The sequence below is a fragment of the Schistocerca serialis genome, chromosome 4, assembly GCF_023864345.2.
Source record: "Schistocerca serialis cubense isolate TAMUIC-IGC-003099 chromosome 4, iqSchSeri2.2, whole genome shotgun sequence".
NCBI lineage: Eukaryota > Metazoa > Arthropoda > Insecta > Orthoptera > Acrididae > Schistocerca > Schistocerca serialis.
The window spans coordinates 19758831-19785136 of record NC_064641.1 but is presented as its reverse complement, the minus strand read 5'-3'; the positions used below and the strand labels follow the sequence as shown (position 1 = coordinate 19785136).

Below are 26306 nucleotides of genomic sequence, written 5' to 3'. Positions count from 1 at the left end.
AGTGCGCGAAAGTTCTACCGTCATTGCTTTAAACTCGTCCCGTAATTGTGCAGCTTTTTCAGAGCATTGTTTAGCGACTCTGCTAATTTCGTCTCTGAGTGTTTCTGTTGCGGCTGTTTGCATTTCTCTTAATTCTTGCGCAACAGACTTAATTTCTTCGATATTTTTTTGAGAACAAGCCTCAATTTTCACGCGCAATTGTTCCTTAGTGTCATGGCACTGCGCGGCAACGTCTCTAATTTGTTCACTAAGCTGTCTGTTATCTTCCCTAAGTTGTTTGAAATTTTCACTCTGTTGTTTATTATCTTCCCTAAGTTGTTTGAAATTTTCACTCTGTTGTTTATTATCTTCCCTAAGTTGTATCAGTATTGCCATAATTGGATCCGAGCCAAAATTACCATTTCTATTATCTGTACTGTTCAATAGTGGATCTGGAATTGTTTCACTTTCTGTAACCATTTGGTCATTCTGAAATTTACAAAAAGGTTTGTCAGTCAAATGTATACTATCAGTCATTGTTTCGGAATTAAATACATCTGTCCTACTTTGTGTGATCTGTTCATTTTCATTAGACAGATTTGACTGTACATTACTTGAATTTTCCAAATCGGGTGTGTTAAGCTCTACAGCGCTCATTACCATAGAGCATTCTGCGTCATCAATTGTCGTCAAGTTAACAGACGAGACAATTGAGTTCGTTTGTTCATCATTAAGGTGAAAGTCATCATTAGTGGTTGGAATGCACTGATTGTTAGTGAACGCAGGATTGTCATCATTACGTTGCGTATCACAATTACTATCGGTCACGTTGTTTAAGTCAGTAATTTCATTCACAATACTTCGCGATACACTATTCACAGTCTTTCGCGGCATTTTTACAATAGTCAAAATTTTTCACAAAACAAATAAGCACAATGCAAAAGCAACACACAAATACAACAAAGCAGCAAATTGCCGTTGACCTGTAGAAAGAAAGTCACAATATTATTAAAAGCGTTGCGCCAAATCCTAATTATCTAAGCAAATAAGAGCAAATATCTGACTGTCGCTCAAAAGACTCTCAACGAAATACGATCCTGGACTGGGTGTCGCCAAGTGTAACCTCCCCACCGCAATTTTTAAAAGAAAGAAAATTGACAATACTTAATAGAAATGGGAGCCAAGTGTAACCTCCCCACAAAAATTTTAAAAGAAAATAACGATACTAATTAGAAATGCTGATGGACATGGCTCTATGCGTAACCTGCCCACAATCAAATGTACTGACAATGGCAACAAATGTGAAATTCGCAATCTGACTCAATTATAAATCCTTCAAAAAATTAAAGTCCATTCAGTGACAAGAAAATTCAATTAAACCGAAATATCGGTCTTTGGCCCTGTGTAAAAACAATCAGAATTAAAGTCTTACCTCAGAATAAATGGATGTCACATATCTGCTCTTGTTGTTGCGCACCACTTGGAGGAACTACATTGCAAATAATAATATTCTCCTTTTTTTTTTTTTGTAATTCTAGTGAAATTTTTCTTCAAAAAGAAGTGGAATGAAATGGGAAGTGCAACGAGATCTTTAGTTCAAAAAAATTAAACTTTTGAGAAAATGCTTTTGAAATAAAAAATTATTATTGGGAGACTTGTTGGAGAATAATTACAATAAATAAAATTTTTCATTATCTAATGATTATATTAATTAACAGTATACCTTATTCCTCATCTTGACCATTGTTGCCGACCGCCTACATCACACAACCGCACTGGACTGCTACTACTGACCGACCGCTCTGCATGACGACTACAGACTGAGTACTGCTCTCAACTAGACAGAGCTACAGACTCGCAACGACTGACTGACTGCTACTCTGCATAGCGACAACTAACTCGCAAAGACTACTACTGACTGAGAACCGCTCGCAACACTCGCGCGGTCAAGCGCATACTCTCTGGTCACAGATGCTACAATGCCTCGCCATCGCTGCTGCGTTACATACGTGTTTCACCCTGATGAACGTGTTGTAACTGAGGATCAATAAAATCAAAAGATGCGAGTAGAAGCAAGCAGAAGTCAGTGACGGGTAATCGGGAGAATGTGGGTATGTTGCTCCACTCAGAAAACTGCTGGAGGCACCCAAAACATGTCATGCAGGAGGTGCACCCTCTGCATGCGACTGGCGTTTCCTCTCCCCCCATTATCACAATAAAAACTAGCAAAACAGGCAAGTTTATAAAACATCAGAAAAGACAATAGCACCAACGAGACAGTAAACCAACGATATATGAGTAAAAGAATAAGAACTTGAAAGGTGGGAAGGGCAAAAGCCAGGCTGGATCACCGACCATCCCCTGGGTCGGAGCAGGAGAGGGGGTACCCCTGCAACCCTTAAGTGACTGACGATGCCATTGTGCCCTCCCTCACAGAGAGGAGTAGAAACCAACTTTATGGGTAAAATGTGAAACCAGATCAGCTACTCTGACGTCATCCACTAGCACCAGAGACAGCGTATCTGCAGGTTTAGGGTTTTACTGTACAGTGGCCAGATTAGAGCGTTCCAGAAGGATGTGGACACCCATCAGATTGGCACCACACCGACAGTGGGGTGAATCCTCATGTTGTAGGCTGTGGCTGTGGGTCGGCCAAGTGGGGCCAATGTGAAGATGGCAGAGAATGGCATATTCTCTGTGAGAAGCACGAAGGGAAGAGTGCCACATGGAACGGTGGCTTATTTCTTGCAGTTTGTTTGGAGAAAGCAGGGCACACCAATCGGTGCTCAGCTGATGGTGGGGAGTCGACTGCAGGCCAAGTTCTGAACCTTTAAACTCCAAAGTCGTTGTTCTGGTGGCTAACTTGGTCAACAGGTCAGCATATTCGTTCACTGGGATCCCAACGTGACCTGGGGTCCAGACAAAGACGACCGACCATCCATCTTGATGGAGGTCGGAATGGAGATCTGGATAGTCACGACCAGTGGGTTTCGGGGGCAGCGCTGGTCGATAGCCTGATGACGAGGTTCCAGACGCTTAAAACATTGCAATTACTAGCATATTCGACATTCATTTCACTTCAGGTGACAATTTTTAACCTTGAAATTTATACTGTTATTACACAATCCATGATATTATCACCTAATGTTAATTTAACAGTATTAATACGGTATTAATATCCACTTATGTGGTTTGGTGGCTCAGTGTTCGAGAGCTATACTACTGATCCAAAGGTCATGGATTTGGCACCTAGTCAATCCCACAATATTTATCTGATACTTTTCACATTTGGAAGTGATTTGCATATACGAAATATGCGTAGTTGCACTGTGGTTCGAGGGTTCACGTTGAACTGTATATCACTCTATAGCTCAGTTCTATGGCCGAAGGATGTTATCAGCATGTGCGCAAGTGGGTGTGACGCGTATGTCCGTCCATGGTATGCTCGCTCTCACTGGGTTCTACAGATATATCTGTCCACAGCATTCTGTGGCTTGTAGCTAATGCGAGTGACGAGTTTAATGCCAATAGATATTGCACACTTAGGTGATAAAAGTTATGGGATCCCCCTAAGATAGATCGACTCAGACCTTCTTTTGACAGACGTAGTGGGGCATCTCGACATGGCAAGGACTCAACAAGTCGCTAAATGTCCCCTACAAAAATTCTGAGCTGTGCTGCTTCCACAGCCCGCCAAAATTGTCAAAGCGTTGCTGGTGCAAGGATTTTCTGCACGCAGTGACCTCTCGATTAAACCCCTTAAATGTTCAATGGGATTCGTGTCGGGCGACCTGGCTGGCCATATCATTCGCTCGAATTGTCCAGAATGTTCTGAAAAGGAATCTCGAACAATTGTGGCCCGCTGACATGGCTCATTGTCGTCCATAAAAATTCCATCTTTGTTTGGGAACATGAAGTCCATGAATGGTTGCAGGTGGTGTCCAAGTAGCCGTACATAAAAATTTCCAGTCAAAGTTTAACTGGACCAGAGGATACACTTCATTCCAGCCCGCACCGTTATGGAGGCACCAGTAGCTTGTTGAAACTTGCGTCCATGGCTTCATGGGGTCTGCGCCCCACTCAAACCCTGGCGTCAGCTCTTACCGTCTGAAATCGGGACTCTTCTGACCAAGCCACTGTTTTCTGCAGTCGTCTGGGGTCTAACTGATATTGTCACGACCCCAGGAGAGGCACTGCACAGATGTCGCCCTGTTAGCAAAGACTCACCTCGGTCGTCTGCTGCCAAAGCCCATTAACATCAAATTTCGCCGGCCTGTCCTTAGGGATACGTTCGTCGTACATCCGACATTGATTTCTGTGGTTATTTGAAGCAGTGTTGCTCTCCTTTTAGCACTGACAACTCTACGCAAACACCGCTCGGTCGTTAGGTGAAAGCCGTCGGCCACTGCATTCTCCTCGGTGAGAGGTAGTGCCTGAAATTTGGTGCCCTCGGTACACTTTTGGCACTGCGGATCTCGTAATATTGAATGCTCTAGCGATATCCGAAGTGCCATGTCTCATACATCTCGGCAGCACCACCATTCCGCGTTCAAAGTCTGTTAATTCCCGTTGTACGGCCATAATCCGTTCGGAAACCTTTTCACACGGATCACCCGAGTACAAATCACAGCTCCGGCGATGCACTGACCTTTCATACGTTGTGTACGCCATTCTACTGCCATCTCTACATGTGCATACCGCTATCCCAATACTTTTGTCACCTCAGTGTAACGCTATTGGTTAATGACAAAAGATAAAGAAGAACGAGAAGTAGAGAGATAACCCATCACGGGTTGAACCTACAGTGATGAGCCAACAGTTACGACCACCACCCACCACGACACTGAATGCCGCCCTTTGGCGACACTTGAAGCTGTAAGGAGAGCACATGGGGACTTCAGAAGAAGAGATACACATGTCGCCTCACGCTAAGACTAATGCGCAACAAGAGTGGCACACAGTCAGAAGAGAGTTTTTTTTTTTTTTTTTTGGTCATCAGTCTACTGACTGGTTTGATGCGGCCCGCCACGAATTCCCTTCCTGTGCTAACCTCTTCATCTCAGAGTAGCACTTGCAACCTACGTCCTCAATTATTTGCTTGACGTATTCCAATCTCTGTCTTCCTCTGCAGTTTTTGCCCTCTACAGCTCCCTCTAGTACCATGGAAGTCATTCCCTCATGTCTTAGCAGATGTCCTGTCATCCTGTCCCTTCTCCTTATCAGTGTTTTCCACATATTCCTTTCAAATGGTTCAAATGGCGCTGAGCACTATGGGACTTAACGTCTATGGTCATCAGTCCCCTAGAACTTAGAACTACTTAAACCTAACTAACCTAAGGACAGCACACAACACCCAGCCATCACGAGGCAGAGAAATTTCCTGACCCCGCCGGGAATCGAACCCGGGAACCCGGGCGTGGGAAGCGAGAACGCTACCGCACGACCACGAGATGCGGGCATATTCCTTTCCTCTCCGATTCTGCGTAGAACCTCCTCATTCCTTACCTTATCAGTCCACCTAATTTTCAACATTCGTCTATAGCACCACATCTCAAATGCTTCGATTCCCTTCTGTTCCGGTTTTCCCACAGTCCATGTTTCACTACCATACAATGCTGTACTCCAGACGTACATCCTCAGAAATTTCTTCCTCAAATTAAGGCCGGTATTTGATATTAGTAGACTTCTCTTGGCCAGAAATGCCTTTTTGCCATAGCGAGTCTGCTTTTGATGTCCTCCTTGCTCCGTCCGTCATTGGTTATTTTACTGCCTAGGTAGCAGAATTCCTTAACTTCATTGACTTCGTGACCATCAATCCTGATGTTAAGTTTCTCGCTGTTCTCATTTCTACTACTTCTCATTACCTTCGTCTTTCTCCGATTTACTCTCAAACCATACTGTGTACTCATTAGACTGTTCATTCCGTTCAGCAGATCATTTAATTCTTCTTCACCTTCACTCAGGATAGCAATATCATCAGCGAATCGTATCATTGATATCCTTTCACCTTGTATTTTAATTCCACTCCTGAACCTTTCTTTTATTTCCATCATTGCTTCCTCGATGTACAGATTGAAGAGTAGGGGCGGAAGGCTACAGTCTTGTCTTACACCCTTCTTAATACGAGCACTTCGTTCTTGATCGTGCACTCTTATTATTCCCACTTGGTTGTTATGCATATTGTATATGACTCGTCTCTCTCTATAGCTTACCCCTACTGTTTTCAGAATCTCGAACAGCTTGCACCATTTTATATTGTCGAACGCTTTTTCCAGGTCGACAAATCCTATGAAAGTGTCTTGATTTTTCTTTAGCCTTGCTTCCATTATTAGCCGTAACGTCAGAATTGCCTCTCTCGTCCCTTTACTTTTCCTAAAGCCAAACTGATCGTCACCCAGCGCATTCTCAATTTTCTTTTCCATTCTTCTGTATATTATTCTTGTAAGCAGCTTCGATGTGTGGATGATGCTTTTCCGAAAGTCAGATGGTATATCGCCAGACTCATATATTCTACACACTAACGTGAATAGTCGTTTTGTTGCCACTTCCCCCAATGATTTTAGAAATTCTGATGAAATGTTATCTATCCCTTCTACCTTATTTGACCGTTAGTCCTCCAAAGCTCTTTTAAATTCAGATTCTAATACTGGATCACCTACCTCTTCTAAATCGACTCCTGCTTCTTCTTCTATCACATCAGACAAATCTTCACCCTCATAGAGGCTTTCAATGTATTCTTTCCACCTATCTGCTCTCTCCTCTGCATTTAACAGTGGAATTCCCGTTGCACTCTTAATGTTACCACCATTGCTTTTAATGTCACCAAAGGTTGTTTTGACTTTCCTGTATGCTTAGTCTGTCCTTCCGACAATCATATCTTTTTCGATGTCTTCACATTTTTCCTGCAGCCATTTCGTCTTAGCTTCCCTGCACTTCCTATTTATTTCATTCCTCAGCGACTTGTATTTCTGTATTCCTGATTTTGCCGGAACATGTTTGTACTTGCTCCTTTCATCAATCAACTGAAGTATTTCTTCTGTTACCCATGGTTTCTTCGCAGCTACCTTATTTGTACCTATGTTTTCCTTCCCAACTTCTGTGATGGCCCTTTTTAGAGATGTCCATTCCTCTTCAACTGTACTGCCTACTGCGCTATTTCCTTATTGCTGTATCTATAGCGTTAGAGAACTTCAAATGTATCTCGTCATTCCTTAGTATTTCCGCATCCCACTTCATTGCGTATTGATTCTTCCTGACTAATGTCTTGAACTTCAGCCTACTCTTCATCACTACTATATTGTGATCTGAGTCTATATCTGCTCCTGGGTACGCCTTACAATCCAGTATCTGATTTCGGAATCTCTGTCTGACCATGGCGTAATCTAATTGAAATCTTCCCGTATCTCCCGGCCTTTTCCAAGTATACCTCCTCCTCTTGTGATTCTTGAACAGGGTATTCGCTATTACTAGCTGAAACTTGTTACAGAACTCAGTTAACCTTTCTCCTCTTTCATTCCTTGTCCCAAGCCCATATTCTCCTGTAACGTTTTCTTCTACTCCCTCACCTACAACTGCATTCCAGTCGCCCATTACTATTAGATTTTCGTCCCCCTTAACATTCTGCATTACCCTTTCAATATCCTCATACAATTTCTCTATCTGTTCATCTTCAGCTTGCGACGTCGGCATGTATACCTGAACTATCATTGTCGGTGTTGGTCTGCTGTCGATTCTGATTAGAACAACCCAGTCACTGAACTGTTCACAGTAACACACCCTCTGCCGTACCTTCCTATTCATAACGAATCCTACACCTGTTATACCATTTTCTGCTGCTGTTGATATTACCCGATACTCATCTGAACAGAAATCCTTGTCTTCCTTCCACTTCACTTCACTGACCCCTACTATATCTAGATTGAGCCTTTGCATTTGCCTTTTCAGATTTTCTATTTTCCCTACCACGTTCAAGCTTCTGACATTCCACGCCCCGACTCGTAGAACGTTATCCTTTCGTTGATTATTCAATCTTTTTCTCATGGTAACCTCCCCCTTGGCAGTCCCCTCCCAGAGATCCGAATGGGGGACTATTCCGGAATCTTTTGCCAATGGAGAGATCATCATGACACTTCTTCAATTACAGGCCACATGTCCTGTGGATACACATTACGTGTCTTTAATGCAATGGTTTCCATTGCCTTCTGCATCCTCATGTCGTTGATCATTGCTGATTCTTCCGCCTTTAGGGGCAATTTCCCACCCCTAGGACAAGAGAGTGCCCTGAACCTCTATCCGCTCCTCCACCCTCTTTGACAAGGCCGTTGGCAGAATGAGGCTGACTTCTTATGCCGGAAGTCTTCGGCTGCCAATGCCGATTATTTATCAAAATTTAGGCAGTGGTGGGGACCGAACCCGGAACCGAAGACGTTTTGATTATGAATCAAAGACGCTACCCCTAGACCACGGGTCCCTTCCATTTTTGTGTTATGTTCCGGGTTTCCTGTAGTGACCATTGTGCTCCGGTACGGATAACAGGTGCATCACAGCGTGCAAATTACGATGGCGACTCAAATGAAAACCTTAATATTTTTTTAAATATTATTTATTGTGCAGAAGTGGTACAAAGTTGTATCACTTTTCAACATGGTCTCCCCCACGCTCAATGCAAGTCCTCCAGCGCTTACAAAGTGCATAACTTCCTTTAGAAAAAAATTCTTTTGGTAGTCTGCGCAACCACTCATGCACCGCGTGGCGTACCTCTTCATCAGAACGGAACTTCTTTCCCCCCATTGCGTCAATCAGTGTCACTCGGCGGTTTTCCTTCACTATGGCTTCAACTGCTGCAATGTCCTGTGGAGTCACAACTCATTGTGCCTGACCTGGACGAGGAGTATCTTCCACTGAAGTCACACCATCTGCGAACTTCCTACTCCATTTGTAGAATTGCTGCTGTGACAAACATGCATTACTGTAGCGAACCTTCATTCGTCGATGAATTTCAATAGGTTTCACACCTTCACTACGCAGAAACCGAATAACAGAACGCTGTTCTTCCCTGGTGCAAGTCGCAAGGGGGGCGGCCATTTTTATCGTGATACTGTGACGGTATGTGTGCATCTGCACTATGCTGCCACCTCCAGGCCAATCTGCACGCTGTTTGTAACACGCTTACCAACTTATAGGATAACGGCGTGAAATTTTCGATTTGTTATTACAAATTTAAGGTTTTCATTTGACTCACCCTCGTATATGAAGCGACATCTAGAAATGTAACTTCCTGGCAGATTAAAACTGTGTGCCCGACCGAGACTCGATCTCGGGACCTTTGCCTTTCGCGGGCAAGTGCTCTACCATCTCAGCTACCGAAGCACGACTCACGTCCGGTACTCACAGCTTTACTTCTGCCAGTACCTTGTCAAGTTTGGAAGGTAGGAGACGAGGTACTGGCAGAAGTAAAGCTGTGAGTACCGTCCGTGAGTCGTGCTTGGGTAGCTCAGATGGTAGAGCACTTGCCCGCGAAAGGCAAAGGTCCCGAGTTCGAGTCTCGGTCGGGCACACAGTTTTAATCTGCCAGGAAGTTTCATATCAGCGCACACTCCGCTGCAGAGTGAAAATCTCATTCTGGAATCTAGAAATGTACTCCAAAGTTCCATGGGCAGGAAAGAGCAAGAATCTCGTGTGCAGAACGCCTAAATTGCGTACAGATTCATTGCGATATTCTGGCGGTGTATGGACTACAAGCAATGTCGCTTCCAGCAGCAGTGAAATGGCGATAAAAATTTGGCCATGGCCGAACAGACGTGAGTTATGCTGACCAGGAAGTCAAGATCTCCCACAGTACCATTTCCATCTTTTCAGCAAGCTGAAAGGATTCCTGGGGGAAACAGACCTTTCAAACGTGAGAATGTTCACCAGCGGTTCTAGAATGACTTCGTGAACAAGGAGCGGATTTCTGTCGTCGAGGAACTGAACGATTGGTAAAATGTTCCGGTTGTTGTTTGCAGAGATTTAGTGACAATGTTGAAGAATACTGTCATTTATCTGACTCGCTTCGGAGTGTAGTGTAGCATTCAATGAAAGCTACTTGATCTGCGATAATAATGTGTAACACACGTTTTGGAGCCCCTTGTATATACACTGACATGACACGCACAGATGACAGTAGCATCGCGTATGCAAGGTTTAAAAGGGCAGTACTTTGGTGGAGCTGTCATTTGTTCTCAAGTGATTGTGTGAAAAGTTGTCCGACGTGATTATGGCCTCACGGCGGGAATTAATAGACTTTAAAACAGGAATGGAAGTTGGAGACAGACGCTTGGGTCACTCCATTACGGAAATCGTTAGGGAATACAATATTCCAAGATGCACAGTGCCATGAGTGCGCCGAGAATACCTAATTTCTGACATTATCTCTCAACAAGAACAACGCAGTGGCCAAACGTCCTTCACTTAATGACCGAGAGAAGCGGTGTTTGTGTAGAGTTGCCAGTGCTAAAAGACAAGCAACACTGTGTGAAATAACCACAGAAATCAATGTGGGGCGCACGACGAAAGTATCCGTTGAGACAGTGCGGTGAAATCAGGCAATAATCGGCTAAGGCTGTGTCCTACGTGAGCGACAGAGGCGAGCGACTTCTGGATACGCGACACTCCAGCGACAAGCAGTAACGTCGGGCGACAACCTTGGGTGTCCTGCGTGCGAGCGACCATGTCGCGCTACAAGATGGCTGCTTAGAGCCAACCAGCTGTTTCGATAAAACGGCGTCCCTAAACTGCGGAATACTGCAGCTGGAGAGTAAGGCTACAGAATTAGGTATGCTTAAGAAAATAAAGTGAAAAGGAATGCTGTGCATGAAATTTACAAATAGAGGAATCTCCATGGAGAATTTCGTAAGTATCGTCAACTACGAAGATCGCCAGACAAGTTCTTCGAATACACGTGAATGAGCAGAGGAGCATTTGACTACTCATCAATAAATTAAATATGAATGTTCTTTTTTTTACATGATCAACACCTTTTAACAGCCAATAAATGCGGACGAATGGCTATTACATGATTAACTACACTAAATTCCAACATAAGTACACAGATTGACACCAGTTAACAACAGCTAGCTGTAGGGGTAGAGTAGACAGTTAATAATCACATGTGAGGAAAAGGTTCTGGGTTCGATACCTGGACGTTTTTATATTTTTACTGATTCAGTTACGATTTTGTATACTATGTTTTATGTAAACTGTTTACACTGCATCGCTAAGAATATTTTTAAGGTCTTGCCAAAGAACTTATCTTCACACCTACACCAGTTTATCACACACTTTTAATTCCTAATAAATTACAATGAACCATGAAATTTTAAAGATATTTGATGTTGCGAACGTAATTCATCAGCAGGCAGTGTTAAGGCCAAGCGTTTCAATTACACTAAATAGTTTGTAAAAGTATAGCTTACAAAGTTTTTGAAAAGAAAGTCAAACGTTTTGTGTAATGATTTGTCTAAAAGTATGAAATAAAAAATATTAGAGAAACGTTTGGAGCACCTCGTCTTCTGTTCATGATTTCGATCATCATTCAAAGGCACGTAGAACGTTTCTCTGACCTAGGCCTACTTATTTCTTTTACATAAATCATTTCATAAAATATTTGACTGATTACTTCCACTTTTGAATTTCAAGTTTTATTCAGAAAGCATGATCTTACTGACTCCTCGTTTGCCTTCCTAACGTACTTGATTCGAAGGAAGTCTTTTTGACATTTTAATACCGCCCCAATGTGTCTTTTTATGTGCAAAATAGCTAGGTCTTGAACAGATGTCATTTTTGACACTTCATTTATAGTAGCTTATCGTGAAAGATTTCAATTTTTCCTCAGCTTATTAATTAAGTCTTCGTTCATTACCCTCATTATATTCAAGCAGTTAAATATTTTCATGCCAAACTAGACCTCATGCTGGTCACTTTGATACCCCGTTTACCTGTTTCACTCCCTTTGTTTGGCTATGAAAATTTGGACAAAACCTCATGGTGTAAGTTATAGGGAGTCTTGTTTTAGCTCTGCTCACGCGTTTACAAAAACGTATTGAGTGTTAATCATATGATAAAATAGTCCTTTCTGCGTGCTGCCATTTCCAGAATTTGTCGTTTCGATATCTTGGACCTTTTATGAGATACGACGATTTTTACAACCATTAGATTCCCAAAGCGCAGGAAACCAGGGATATAACAACCAATATCTCAAGAATGAAAAGAGGTATCATTGCGGTCTCAACTTTAAACACAATTGAGATGTATTGGTTACATTTCATATGCGATAATGTATGGCCTTAAATGAACTACACGGAAAGTCTACACAATGTGATTCTTACCTCTGCAAATTCTTAAAAATTACGTGCAGCCATGTACTCAATTTCGTGCAGAACAGTAACTATGACGAATAACGAAAATAGATTCTGACCTCTATCATTTAAGGATATCAAGCTATAGGTTGCGGAAGAATCATATTTTTTCACCGAATAGTTTTCTTAAAATCGGATGATAAGTAATTCATAACTGCCGTCGCGTCCGCTCGACTGCTTTGCCAAGAAGACACGTGCCTATCGCTCTGTGTTGCGCGTGCTGCAGTGACAAGATTCAAACACGTTTGAATTCAAACGTCGCCAGTTGCAGCGGGAGACAGGCAGCGACACAGATGTTGCTCACGTAGGCACTTCCCTAACTATACCTGCTGTTGTGTTTTGTCGCCTTAAGCTGTCGCTCGCTGTCGCGTGCTTCTGTCGCTCACGTAGGACGGCCTAAGGCAGCAGACTAGCAATGTGAGAGCCCTTGCTAGCATCACAACATCGCCGCCAGCGCCTCTCCTGGGCAGGTGACCATATTGGTTGAACGCTAGACGACTGGGAACCCCTGGCTCGGTCAGATGAGTCCTGATTTGGGGTAGTAAGGGCTGATCGTAGCGGTCGAGTGTGCCCAGACCCTGCGACCCATAGACCCAATTTGTCAACAATGCACTGTGCAAATGGTAGTGGCTCCATAACGTTATAGGCTGTGTTTATACAGAATGGGCTTGGGACCTCTGGTCCAACTGAACCGATCACTGACTGGATACGGTTATGTTCGTCTACTTGGAGACTATTTGCAGCCATTCGTGTACTTCATGTTCGGAAACAACGATAGAGTTTTTATGGATGACAATACGTCAGTCGCTGGGAAACAGTTGCCTGCGATTGGCTTGAAGAGCATTCCACACAATTCGAGTGAGTGATTTGTCCACCAAGATCTTACGACATGAATCCCTTCGAACATTTATGGAACATAATAGAGAGGTCAGTGTGCGTACAAGATCCTGCACCAGCAACACAATTCCGTAATTATGGACAGCTATAGAGGCAGCATAGCTCAGTATCTCTGAAGGGGACTTCGAACGACTTGTTGAGTCCATACTGTGTCGAGTTGCACTACTACGCCGGGCTAAAGGAGGTCGGCCACGATATTAGGACGCAAATTGGAGGATACACTGAGATACGTCGCTCACAAAGTACAAACCGTTATGACGCTGCGCCTGGGAACGAACATCTCGGTGAAGCTGGTCTGCTGTTCGCTTGCTACTGTCGTATCTACGGAAAATGGATAAACGACTGCGAAACCACGAGCAGGCGAGAAGGGATTGAACGTCCATACCTCATTGCGGAGCACGAAGGTCGGAAGTTTGCCCATTACGCAGAATGGGCAGCGATCTGCCGCAGATCTGAAGACAGATCATAATGGTGGTGCAGGCACACTTGTTTCTGAGCACACCGTTTACCGCAAGTTGTTGAACCTCCAGCAGACGACCTTGTTGGGTTCCCAAGTTACTCCAAAAATATCCCCAACTTACCGTCCGATGGACGCAGGTCGGTGGAGGCAGTATTATGTTACAGCGGACATTGAACTGGGTTTTCGTCCGTCCTATGGCTCTGTTGAAGGTACCACTGCAGATGTGGATTGTGTGTTTATTGCTGTGGAAGACCTGTATTCCTTCATCTTTAATGTCTTCCCTGACGGCGGCGACATCTTCCACCACGCTAACTGTCCCGTGTTACAAGGCCAGAATCAAGCTACAGTGGTTTGAGGAGCACGATTGTGAACTCATTTTGATACCTGGGCCACAAAATTAGCACGAGCTCGGTGGAGAATATTTGGTACACTATCGGGCAAATTCATGCCATGCAGAATTGCTGATATATGCGTTCCAAAGAGTGATAATCATACTATTAAACAGGTGGTCATAGTGCTTTGGGCCATCCCATCAGCGCAACTGCAGATGTTGACTCCATTGTGTGTTCCGTGTGTTTCACCGAACGAGGTGGCGCAGTGGTTAGCACACTGGACTCGCATTCGGGAGGACGACGGTTCAATCCCGTCTCCGGCCATCCTGATTTAGGTTTTCCGTGATTTCCCTAAATCGCTTCAGGCAAATGCCGGGATGGTTCCTTTGAAAGGGCACGGCCGATTTCCTTCCCCATCCTTCCCTCACCAGAGCTTGCGCTCCGTCTCTAATGACCACGTTGTCGACGGGACGTTAAACACTAATCTCCTCCTCCTCCGTGTGTTTCTTTGAAATGAAATGAAATGTGCGTGTAGCACTGTTGGACGGAGGTCTCATCCTGGGAAGTTGGCCCGCCAGAGTTCATGTACTTTTTTTTTTTTTTTGGTTTGACTCAACTTCCGCGACTCGCACATCACTGATGATGAAATAATAATGAGGGCAACTCACGTGCACCCAGTCCCCAGTGGAGGAAATCCCCGACCTGGCCAGGAATCGACACAGGGCCCGTGATCGAGAGACAGCATCGCGAAGCGCAAGCCCGTGAGCTGCTGACCGTATTGTCGAGGACGGATAGTGAGTAAATCGAATAGACTGACAAAGAAGAGATATTCGCGTTATTTTATCATCAACAGTATCTTGTTTATGAAAAGGGTCACATGCCTCATCCCCTGAACCATTTCAGCTCTTCTTCGTTCTTCACAAACATGTTTTGCCTCATGGATGGCATTTCGTAACTAGGTTTAACACATTCAACTCTGATACCTCTCCTCTTCGACAGCGTAGGTGACCTGATGTTTTGATTGTAAACTTAAAGAGACTCAGAGACTCACATACATATGTCATTTTATACCCCACCCATTAGAGATCGCCGGCCGCGGTGGTCTCGCGGTTCTAGGCACTCAGTCCGGATCCGCGCGACTGCTACGGTCGCAGGTTCGAATCCTGCCTCGGGCATGGGTGTGTGTAATGTCCTTAGGTTAGTTAGGTTTAAGTAGTTCTAAGTTCTAGGGGACTGATGACCACAGATGTTAAGTCCCATAGTGCTCAGAGCCATTTTGAACCATTAGAGATCAGGAAATAGGCTTCGTTTTATGTATATACGTTCACGTTAGCACTGGTATATTAATGTTGCCAAGAACAAAAAAAAATTCCCCCTCCCTCCACTCTCGAAAAACTTTTATATCATGTCACAAATAAAAATAATAAAATTAACATCACAACTGCATATTTACTTCATATGCAATGACAAAAAATGATGACTTGTAATTCATATGTAATTTACACACGTTGTTGTACACGAAGTCAGACTCTGCAGTCTTTGTATGACATTCTGGTTTCTTTCGTTATCCGCTTCCCAGACTCTTTCTTTCCTTTGCCAAAGCGACCTTTAAACTAGCACGTGGCGTTTCCTTTGTTGTTCTGGAAGATGACCAAAATTTCTATCCAGGCTAGAGGCTGCTGTTGGTTCCAGTGATCGAATGTCTGCTCCCGCAGCTAACAAGTCCATACTAACTTCCTTTTTACAAGTTCCACTAGAGGTACCTTCTGCTTGGTGACATCCGTGTACAAAATAAAAGCATTCACAGTAGACGTTAGGGAAACGGGAAAGAAGGGTTTTTTCGCCACTTCATTGTGCTTCTCGCAACTGGGTAGTAGCTGTAAATCTGGTTGACACAGTTTATACCGGCCTTGTCCATGTTCGATTACGATGATGTTTGGCTCTAGTGTTCTTACACTTTTCCAAAAATAAAAAGAAGGGAAAAGGCAGAAACTTTAGCTTCCTTGCTTTAAAGCTCGTTGGAAGACATTTCTGTTCTTCATTTCTTCACGAGAATTTACATGCATACTTATGTCGGCTGCATCAAGAAGGCAAAATACGAACTGCCGCAGCTATCATAAGTCGAAAGTCTTGGAGCACATGGGAAAGCACATTCCAGCAAATGTAAAAGCTGCGCGCCGGCCGCTGTGGCCGAGAGGTTCTAGGCGCTTCAGTCCGGCACCGCGCTGCTGCTACGGTCGCAGGTTCGAATCCTGCGTCGGGCATGGATGTGTGTGATGTCCTTAGGTTAGTTAGGTTTAAATAGTTCTAAGTTCTAGGGGACTGATGACCACAAATGTTACGTCCCATAGTGCTCAGAGCCATTTTGAACCATTAGAGATCAGGAAATAGGCTTCGTTTTATGTATATACGTTCACGTTAGCACTGGTATATTAATGTTGCCAAGAACAAAAAAAAATTCCCCCTCCCCCCACTCTCGAAAAACTTTTATATCATGTCACAAATAAAAATAATAAAATTAACATCACAACTGCATATTTACTTCATATGCAATGACAAAAAATGATGACTTGTAATTCATATGTAATTTACACACGTTGTTGTACACGAAGTCAGACTCTGCAGTCTTTGTATGACATTCTGGTTTCTTTCGTTATCCGCTTCCCAGACTCTTTCTTTCCTTTGCCAAAGCGACCTTTAAACTAGCACGTGGAGTTTCCTTTGTTGTTCTGGAAGATGACCAAAATTTCTATCCAGGCTAGAGGCTGCTGTTGGTTCCAGTGATCGAATGTCTGCTCCCGCAGCTAACAAGTCCATACTAACTTCCTTTTTACAAGTTCCACTAGAGGTACCTTCTGCTTGGTGACATCCGTGTACAAAATAAAAGCATTCACAGTAGACGTTAGGGAAACGGGAAAGAAGGGTTTTTTCGCCACTTCATTGTGCTTCTCGCAACTGGGTAGTAGCTGTAAATCTGGTTGACACAGTTTATACCAGCCTTGTCCATGTTAGATTACGATGATGTTTGGCTCTAGTGTTCTTACACTTTTCCAAAAATAAAAAGAAGGGAAAAGGCAGAAACTTTAGCTTCCTTGCTTTAAAGCTCGTTGGAAGACATTTCTGTTCTTCATTTCTTCACGAGAATTTACATGCATACTTATGTCGGCTGCATCAAGAAGGCAAAATACGAACTGCCGCAGCTATCATAAGTCGAAAGTCTTGGAGCACATGGGAAAGCACATTCCAGCAAATGTATAAGCTGCGCGCCGGCCGCTGTGGCCGAGAGGTTCTAGGCGCTTCAGTCCGGCACCGCGCTGCTGCTACGGTCGCAGGTTCGAATCCTGCGTCGGGCATGGACGTGTGTGATGTCCTTAGGTCAGTTAGGTTTAAGTAGTTCTATGTGTAGGGGACTGATAATCTCAGATGTTAAGCCCCATAGTGCTCAGAGCCATTTGAACCATTTGAAAAGCTGCGCCCTTACGGGATACGGGCGCCGTCCACACGGACGACACACACGCGCCCCTTTGGCATATGGGATTAGAGCCGAAAGTGTTGACAGTCACTCATAAACAGTCTAAGGTCTCGGCTACTCCATTTTCTGCTATTTTCTGTCCCAACTACAAAGCCCATCGACAAATAAATGGAGTATTTCGTTTAATAAGTGGCAGCGCATAATCGTGGGAGTGTATCTGCTAGCTGGACTGCCCAGGACCTCGACACACGGGTTGAGCTGACTCTTGCTGCCGACAGGTACGGCCGACGCCCCCAGCAGCTGCTGTGCCTGTCAGCCCACGTGGTCAGCAGAGTGCTGGTCGTCCTCGCTCCACACGTGCTGCCGCTCTTCATCCTGGCGGCATCCCTCGTGTCAGCCGCAACTGGGCCCATGGTGGAATCGGTCTTATCTGTTGGTGAGTGTTAGAAAAAGCTGAGTAACTTTCGCAGCAATCTGAGCAGTACCGGGAAACCTTTATAAAAATTGGGGCATTGTACTCACTCCAGAAACTGGGAGAAGCTCTGTATGAACTTCAAATGCCTGAGCAAAAAAATGCAACACTCTCAAGGTCTACGTTCAGCGCAACTATGGTATAATTTGTGCGTACTAATGGGGTGTAGTATTAGTGAGTCATCTGTCACGGTATTCGACAATCAGATAGTGCTGAGTTTTGGCTCTGCAGGCAGTAACTGTGTTCAGTTTACAGCTGAGTAGTGTTCGCAACCTTCTTCATACGGCATAACCACACTCCACCAACGAGTACGTACTCCTTTTGAATGGCTTCAGCCAATTGAACAGTGTCTCATTTTGAGGATGTGGGAAGCTGGATGGACGAGTACATGGACTCCTGCACACGTTGGGTACAATGTGCCTATGGTGTGTGGATGTTTTCAACAGTGGTCTGGGCAACATTCCCCCACCTGTAGACCGGGTTTTGTACATCTGCACAGGACAGACACATGACAAAATAGACGCATTATGCGAGCTGTGGTGCAAAAATGTTCAAATGTGTGTGAATTCCTAAGGGAGAGATGACTGGAGAGATGATTGGCACTCTGTCCGCCCCGGGTAGCTGAAGGGTCAGTGTGACGGATTGTCAATCCTCTGGGCCCGGGTTCGATTCCCGGCTGGGCCGGGAATTTTCTCCGCCCAGGGGCTGGGTGTTGTGCTGTCCTCATCATCATCCTATCATTCTCATCGATTGCAGGTCGGCGAAGTGGCGTCAGATTGAAAGACCGGCACCCCGGGAATGGTCTGCCCGACGGGGGCCCTAGACATACCATTAAATATATTAAATAAAATAAATTGGGACTCTGTCGTCTTTAACGATGAGAATAGGTACTGACTGTGTGGGTGATGGAGTATGGCGTAGACCTGGTTAGCTGCCTATTTCTGAGTGCATTCTCCACAACACACATGTCCTGTTCCAGACTTCGTGGTGTGGCAGACACTAGTAAAGCTCACGGTCACACTTGTTGTTTCTGCAGGGTAAAGTAACCATTGTCCGCTACACTAGACAGGCTACCATTCATGTGCTACTGCCATTTCCTCGACAGAAGGGTGACACGGTTTTCCAGCAGGACAATGCACGGCCACATATGGCTGCTGTCGCGCAACGTGCTTCTAGTGGTGTAAAACAGATTCTCTGGCCAGCAAGGTTACCAGATCTGTCACCAGCTGAGCATGTAAGGACCATACTGGAACTTATTCGTTCTCCAGGGACAGCTAGAACTATTGCCAAACTGCAACAAAAGCCGCAAAATGCTAGATGCAGTCTGTCGCTGGACGCTATTCAACACCTTAATGATCGTTTGCATGGGAGAATACACGGTTGCATTGCCACCAGAGGGTGTAAACTGTGTACTGACGCAACTGTATGTACACCCTTTATTGTGTTATGTGTGTTTCATTTGGTCTGAATTTGTTACCATATTGGCACACAGTCCAACAATGGTGAACTACCTGTCACCTCACTTGTGAATAAAATGACCTTGTCCTTGATAGTGTTGCATTTTTTTCCGCCGAAGATATTCGAAAATGCTATATGAAAGAACCTCTTACAAAGTTCTCAAGTCTGAATCCCAAAATTTTTTTTGACGATATACTTCATCTTTTTCTACACACACCTATATACTCATCAGATAATGTTCTGTCACATCTACTCAAACAGCAACAAATGGTGTTGAATTGTTTTAAAGGTTTCCATAATACGTTTAAGTAGCATCTCCATATTAGGTACGTTTGGCGCAAAAACCAGATGTTCCTGGGGCCCCACAGCAGATAAAATACCCAAAAATCACCTAAACCTGTGTTAACATCTATAGAGTTACTTTCCACGAGATCAGTGAGTAAAAGAATAAAGTTTTTGGACCAAAAATACTAACTTTACAGTGCACTGCAAACCTAGCAGCAGCGAAAATAAAGGCAATAAGTATGACAGTAACTCATTTGCAAATCTGTGAAATCAAAGTCTATTACTGAGTAACACTAAATGTTGTGATGTCATCGAAGTGTCACACTCTTCGACTGAGGTTGTCCACTGTGCATGGTGGGTTCTTGCGAGTAAACGTTGCAAGGCACTTTACATTCGTCGATCGCTCTTGAAACACCCCCCGTTATGTCCTTAATTGGGTTTTGTGTGATTTACCAAAGCCGCCAAACAGTTAATTATTATAATGTATGACCATGTGCTTAATGGATGAAAGGCTATCGGTTTTTCGGCTGTGGCTTCAGGGGTATTTCAACCACGTGCGGCTGTTCTGAGACGGAATAGTTAATGATTGAATGTTTGTCTATTATTAAAGACCATAAGGGTTGCAATGTACAAACTGATATGTATTTTCTACTAACACACTAATTCTGAGGCAGTTGCTACCTTCGCCTTTACATGTCTAATTACAGGGATATCTTTTATTGGTTGCTGATTTCAAGTACTTCGTCACACGCAATGATGATTGTTAACATTCACAACAATCCTCACTGCAATCCATGGTTGTTGCTGGCTGACGCGCTTGGCGCGAAACACGTAATTCGCCATTCGCGAATCGATATCGATGAGGGTCCACCCCACAACGGTCAGGGGAACGCGCTCATTTGTCATACTCTGCTGAATTTACTGGTTTCTACTCACTCGATCGCCCATCTTGCCCACCTCTCCGGTACCACTCCTCACTCGTAACTGGTTTCACTGCCTCCTGCAGTGCTCAACAATCGACACCCCTGTCTACTATCGTCCTGACTGTCGGATACTAGTATCTATGTTCGTGGGATCACGGATCCCTTACATCCCCGCCCTAAAAACCTTCTTTGTAGTCTAAGGCCGAAAAGAATAATAGGAAAAAATTATCACAAAGCATATAAATGAAAATGAGGAACATTAGATTCTGATTCACATACTGAAAGTTACAATGTATCACAAATAATACCCTTTTGACTCCGGTAGCAAACTGCCCCTGTAGAATCAAAATACAACATCAGTCTATCTTAATTAACACAGCATGGCAAATATTTTTACAAACTTTGTCTTACATTCAATTAACAAAAATCTTCACTTTGAAAGGTTTGTATGGGCCGTTAACTACATATTTGTTACTGGTTAATCTTTTATAGCTTGCAACAGCAAAGACAAGAAGACAAACTAGTTGAATGCCAGCTACCCCTTTGGTATGCCATCCTTTCAGTGTGGTTCCTGCCATCACTACTACTATCACACTAACTTATAACTCACTTGGTCAACACACATGAAAGTTAAGGAAGAAATTCACAACTTACTCATTTGAGTCTTTAATGCAAGCGAAATTGAATATGAGAACTAAATATAGCACTTATTTTACAATTCCTCATGCCTCTACAGATTGATTCAGAAATCTTAAATGCTCCATTATGGCACTAAATATGTCTTACATAACTATTTACATAGCTAGAACTAATGTGGTCACCCAATGAAAAATTTTAAATTACTAATCATTTCATTTTTCCAAACATTTATACTGCCATGTGTGAATTGTTATCACTAATGAGAGGTACAATATTTCCTGTTATATTGACATTAATCCAAATCTGCCATATGGATATTTATTATTCATTACACAGTGCCAGAATTCTGCTTCTAAAGCTTGGCCATGTATAACTATAATTGACTTGACTCTGATAGCTAATTGGATTACTCATGAGTTACCCTTTCTGTTTTATCAGCATACTTCAGATCAACATGTATACCTACAAATAACTTGCAAACAGATGTTTCTCATGTGCTAAATGACATACTTCAAACATCTCATACTCAATACAGTTCATTACCCAGAACTCCCTCAACTTAACAGCAACTTCAACTGCAAATATATAGATACATACCTTCAACCTATATCAACCCCCCATATTCGCTGCAATAACTACATAAAAATACTACTCCAGGCTCCTTGGCCTCTCCGTATATCATATTTCACATCATTTATTTGAACAAGTATCTCATCATGTATTTGTTTCTTTGTATGCCTTCCTATTTACAAGCTGATACATTACTTCAGTTCTCTTACAATTGCTTGACCTTTCCATGCCTCATAAAACAACTCCATAAAATTACACAAACTCTTATTTGACCAATTAGCTTCCCACTACATTTTATTAACATTGGCTTTCTCATCTGGTTCTCATTTTATTACTTATGGCACTATTAATTTTGTAATGTATTGACACTAAACTGATTTTTAACTTATTGATTCTTTGACACCTCACTCGCTACAGCAACAGTAACTACTTATCCATATTTTAAGTCAAGCATGAATTTGCTACATGGTTCCTGACTGTATCATTTGGATGACCACTACCTATTTTAAGCTAAGGATAGAGAAAGATGGTAGAGGAGTGAAAGTTGAAATAAGAAATAAAGCTGGGAGTGTACCAGTCGCCACTTGGTATACCAGCAAAAGAGTTGCTGGCTCCCCACACCTTGTTTAGTTCACTGGGTCTCTTATTTCTTCAATTCGTACGTCATGATCCCTTTGTCTATCTTCTCCCCTCTCATAACTCCTGTCATCATCATCTCTCCCATTATTATGGCAAAACTATCGAGCATTGCCACAGTTCCTATATCTATTACCCCCACCTCTACCTCTGTAATTTGGTGGGCCATTAAAATGACTTTGATGGTAATTATTTCCATCTTGGTTCTGATCACGCATCTGGTTGTTTTCCTGTCCACGAATAGTTTCTAATTGTTCCAATACTTCCATTAAAGTATCTTTATCTTTAATCAGCTTTCCGGATAAGTTTTCTTGCATCCTGTGACTTAACATCCTTTTAATTGCTGAAATCATTATGTCGTCATTCAATGGTTGCTCTATGTTTCATTCAATTCCCATAGATGCTCAGCAAATTCTCTCAAGGTACCTCTGCATATATTAAGGGACTTGCGATGCAGTAAATCTTCAAGTGTTGCACACTGGTGACTTTTGGACCAGTACTTCTTTAAAAACTCTTCCTCAAATTGACTGTAACTGGTAACTTCTTCTTTCTGTCTGACGCCCCAGGTGAAAGCTTCACCCTCCATTCTGTCTATTGCGAATGTGGGTCTGGATGTACCAATTATCAGCGTTCACTAATGTAACGACCTTGCCCTCCCCTACTGTTAAGGTGGCACTATTTATCTTCCTATCAATCTCTTCCAATTTAGTTTCTAGCTGTTGGACGCCCTCCTGCAGCTGTTTGATCTCATTTGTGATTATATGTTCCACAGCATCCTCCAATTTCACTTGCCCATTTCCCAATTTACCAATATTAACTTAGCACTGCTGTTGTATTTGTACCACATCTTTAATCTGTTGGTGTTGGTGTGTTTCAAATTTTTGTATTCTCCCTTCCAGTTCAGTTTTGATGCCCTTGACGTCTCCCTCAGCTTTTCCACTTATCTCTGCCTTCATATCCCTCATCTCTTCTTGGAGTCGATCTACCTTCACCTGCAGCTTGTCATCTCTCTCCTTAAGAGTTATTCGCATCTGTTCCTGGAATTCCTGCAGTTCTTTCCTTAAGTTTTCTTGGGACATCTCTGCATACTTTTCTTGATTTCTTTGTTTTATTTCTTGATTTCTTCATTTCCTTTCTTGATTTCATCATTTCCTTTAGACATCTCTTCCATGTGCTTGTTGATTACTTGGAGCATCTTGAATATTATTGACTGTGATTCTCCATCCTCTAGACTCAGTTCCTTTCTAATTGATTTTACTGGTGTCTCGGGTTAACCAGTTCAATGACCCAATGGACTGTCCATTGACATTTCACTATTACCAATTCCCAACTCATCCTTGTCCTCCTGCCCTATCTCCATTTTTCTAACTACTTTCTTCCCAACCTTTTCTTTCAGTTCAGGATCCATTCTAAACTATTCACTATGCACAGACAAGAAAATAAAATGACCTCCTAGTAACCCAAACACTCACTAATTAACTAATAACTAAATAATCATTGACTGTATTAGATTAAGCCAGGCTGGCAAAATAGACCTCTCCATTGAACACCATAAATTACAAAAAACCTACCCGGATCAAATATCAATGACTGCATTTATACACAAAATTGCGAAGTAACTACACACAACTTAAACATGTAGTTTACAATAAATAATGCAAATGAGACACTATTCTTTGCTGTACAGTATGAAAACACACGCATATTAGCATACCATGCTTCAGAGCAAATTCGCAAAGAAATGTTAAAAAAAATTTATTTTTATATTTTCTGCAACTGACTAATTTAGTTTTAAGTTCTTTCTGCGCTCTGAGGATAGTGCAGTATTAAATAATCTCGCGCCAGCAAATCGTCAATGTTTCGACGTTTGAAGTCGCGCTGCTAGTCATGTTGGCGTTGGCTCCTCCGGTGAGGCGGCTGTCAGGCGTGGCGTTGCTGTAGCTGGTGTGGTGCCGTGTGCAAAGCGAAACTCGCGTCGAATCGCGCTGACGCAGTCTCGTAGTTCCGCGCTTGGCGACGGGATGGGGCTGCTTTCACGTATTTCGTTGATCGGCGAGTAGGTGGCGCAGGCGTCGTATACTTCGTGGGTTCGCCACTAGATGTCGTACTCAGCGCCGTGGTTGTTTCTACTTCAGCCACTTGGCTCCGCTGTAGTCCCCGGTCAGTGTGGTACACCTCAACTATCGAAATCCTTGCTGTCGTGGCATGTGGACCTTCTTCAGTGCTTCATATGCTTTGGCTACCCGGTCACAGAATCTGGGTGACGTCATCCAACAATTACGCCACAGTCGACACTCGGAAATGAGGTAACAGTTTAAAGGTCCACATCAAATTAAGCGATTTATACCATTTAAAAGATAATTTCGGATACATAGTCACCCGAGATCATGTTCCTGACACTTTCGTAACGGAATTTTGGCTGTTTCACTCGCGATTATGCACAAACGCGCCTTTATAGAGTATGAATTTTACAGTAATTCACGCAGGTTTTCGTGTCCATACTTCAATATGTTGTTTATTAACTCTGCTTTTGTCACTTAAACTCATAAAAAAACAAATTGTTTGCTGTATCTCGGTTACCTTTGCACTGTATTGTCCAAATAATGTGTTTCGTTCCTGCGAATTCTAGTTTCACCATAAATACGTTATATTACACTGTTCCTAGTTGAAACACTCTAATTTTAGTCACGGTAACGACAATACCGGATTAGTCTTGCACTAAAATCGTCCGATAAATGCCAATATCTTTCCACTGAAACCAGAAATGGTGGTTAATAAATCCAGTTTGGATCCGAAGATTGCAACTGTCCTTGGTAAGGGAGCCAAGGTGAAACACCCCCCCCCCCCCCCCCCCGCACCCCAGTTAATTTATGATTATATGACCATGCGCTTAATGGATGAAAGGCTATCGGTTTTTCACTGTGACTTTCAATCGAGTGCGGCTGTTCTGAGAAGGAATAGTTAATGATTGAAAGTTTTTCTATTATTAAAGACCATAAAGGTTGTGATCTTCCCCCCATGAACCATGGACCTTGCCATTGGTGGGGAGGGTTGTGTGCCTCAGCAATACAGATAGCCGTACCATAGGTGCAACCACAACGGAGGGGTGTCTGTTGAGAGGACAGACAAACACGTGGTTCCTGAAGAGGGGCAGCAGCCTTTTCAGTAGTTGCAGGGGCAACAGTCTGGATGATTGACTGATCTGGCCATGTAACAGTAACCAAAACGTCCTTACTGTGCTGGTACTGCGAACGGCTGAAAGCAAGGGGAAACTACAGCCGTAATTTTTCCCGAGGGCATGCAGCTTTACTGTATGGTTAATGATGATGGCGTCCACTTGGGTAAAATATTCCAGAGGTAAAATGGTCCCCCATTCGGATCTCCAGGTGGGGACTACTCAAGAGGACATCGTTCTCAGGAGAAAGAAAACTGGCGTTCTACAGATCGGAGCACGGAGATGGGACCTGGGTAAACTGACTAAACCAGAGGTTGTAGAGAGTTTCAGGGAGAGCATAAGGGAACAAATGGCCAGAATGGGGGGAAGAAATACAGTAGAAGAAGAATGGGTAGCTTTGAGGGATGAAGTAGTGAAGGCAGAAGAGGATCAAGTAGGTAAAAAGACGAGGGCTAGTAGAAATCCTTGGGTAACAGAAGAAATATTGAATTTAATTGATGAAAGGAGAAAATACAAAAATGCAGTAAATGAAGCAGGCAAAAAGGAATACAAACGTCTCAAAAATGAGATCGACAGGAAGTGCAAAATAGCTAAGCAGGGATGGCTAGAGGAT

At 43.2% G+C, this 26306-nt stretch overlaps 1 protein-coding gene across 3 annotated transcripts in view; it reads left to right on the top strand.

Moving 5' to 3' along the window:
• LOC126473823 (solute carrier family 22 member 7-like) overlaps window positions 1-26306 on the top strand; it is a 147369-nt gene that overhangs the window by 52413 nt on the left and 68650 nt on the right. For all 3 annotated transcript variants that reach the window (XM_050101142.1, XM_050101141.1, XM_050101143.1), the window contains exon 4: window positions 17814-17971. In XM_050101142.1, the coding sequence (XP_049957099.1) occupies window positions 17814-17971 (158 nt within the window). The remainder of the gene's footprint in view (window positions 1-17813; window positions 17972-26306) is intronic.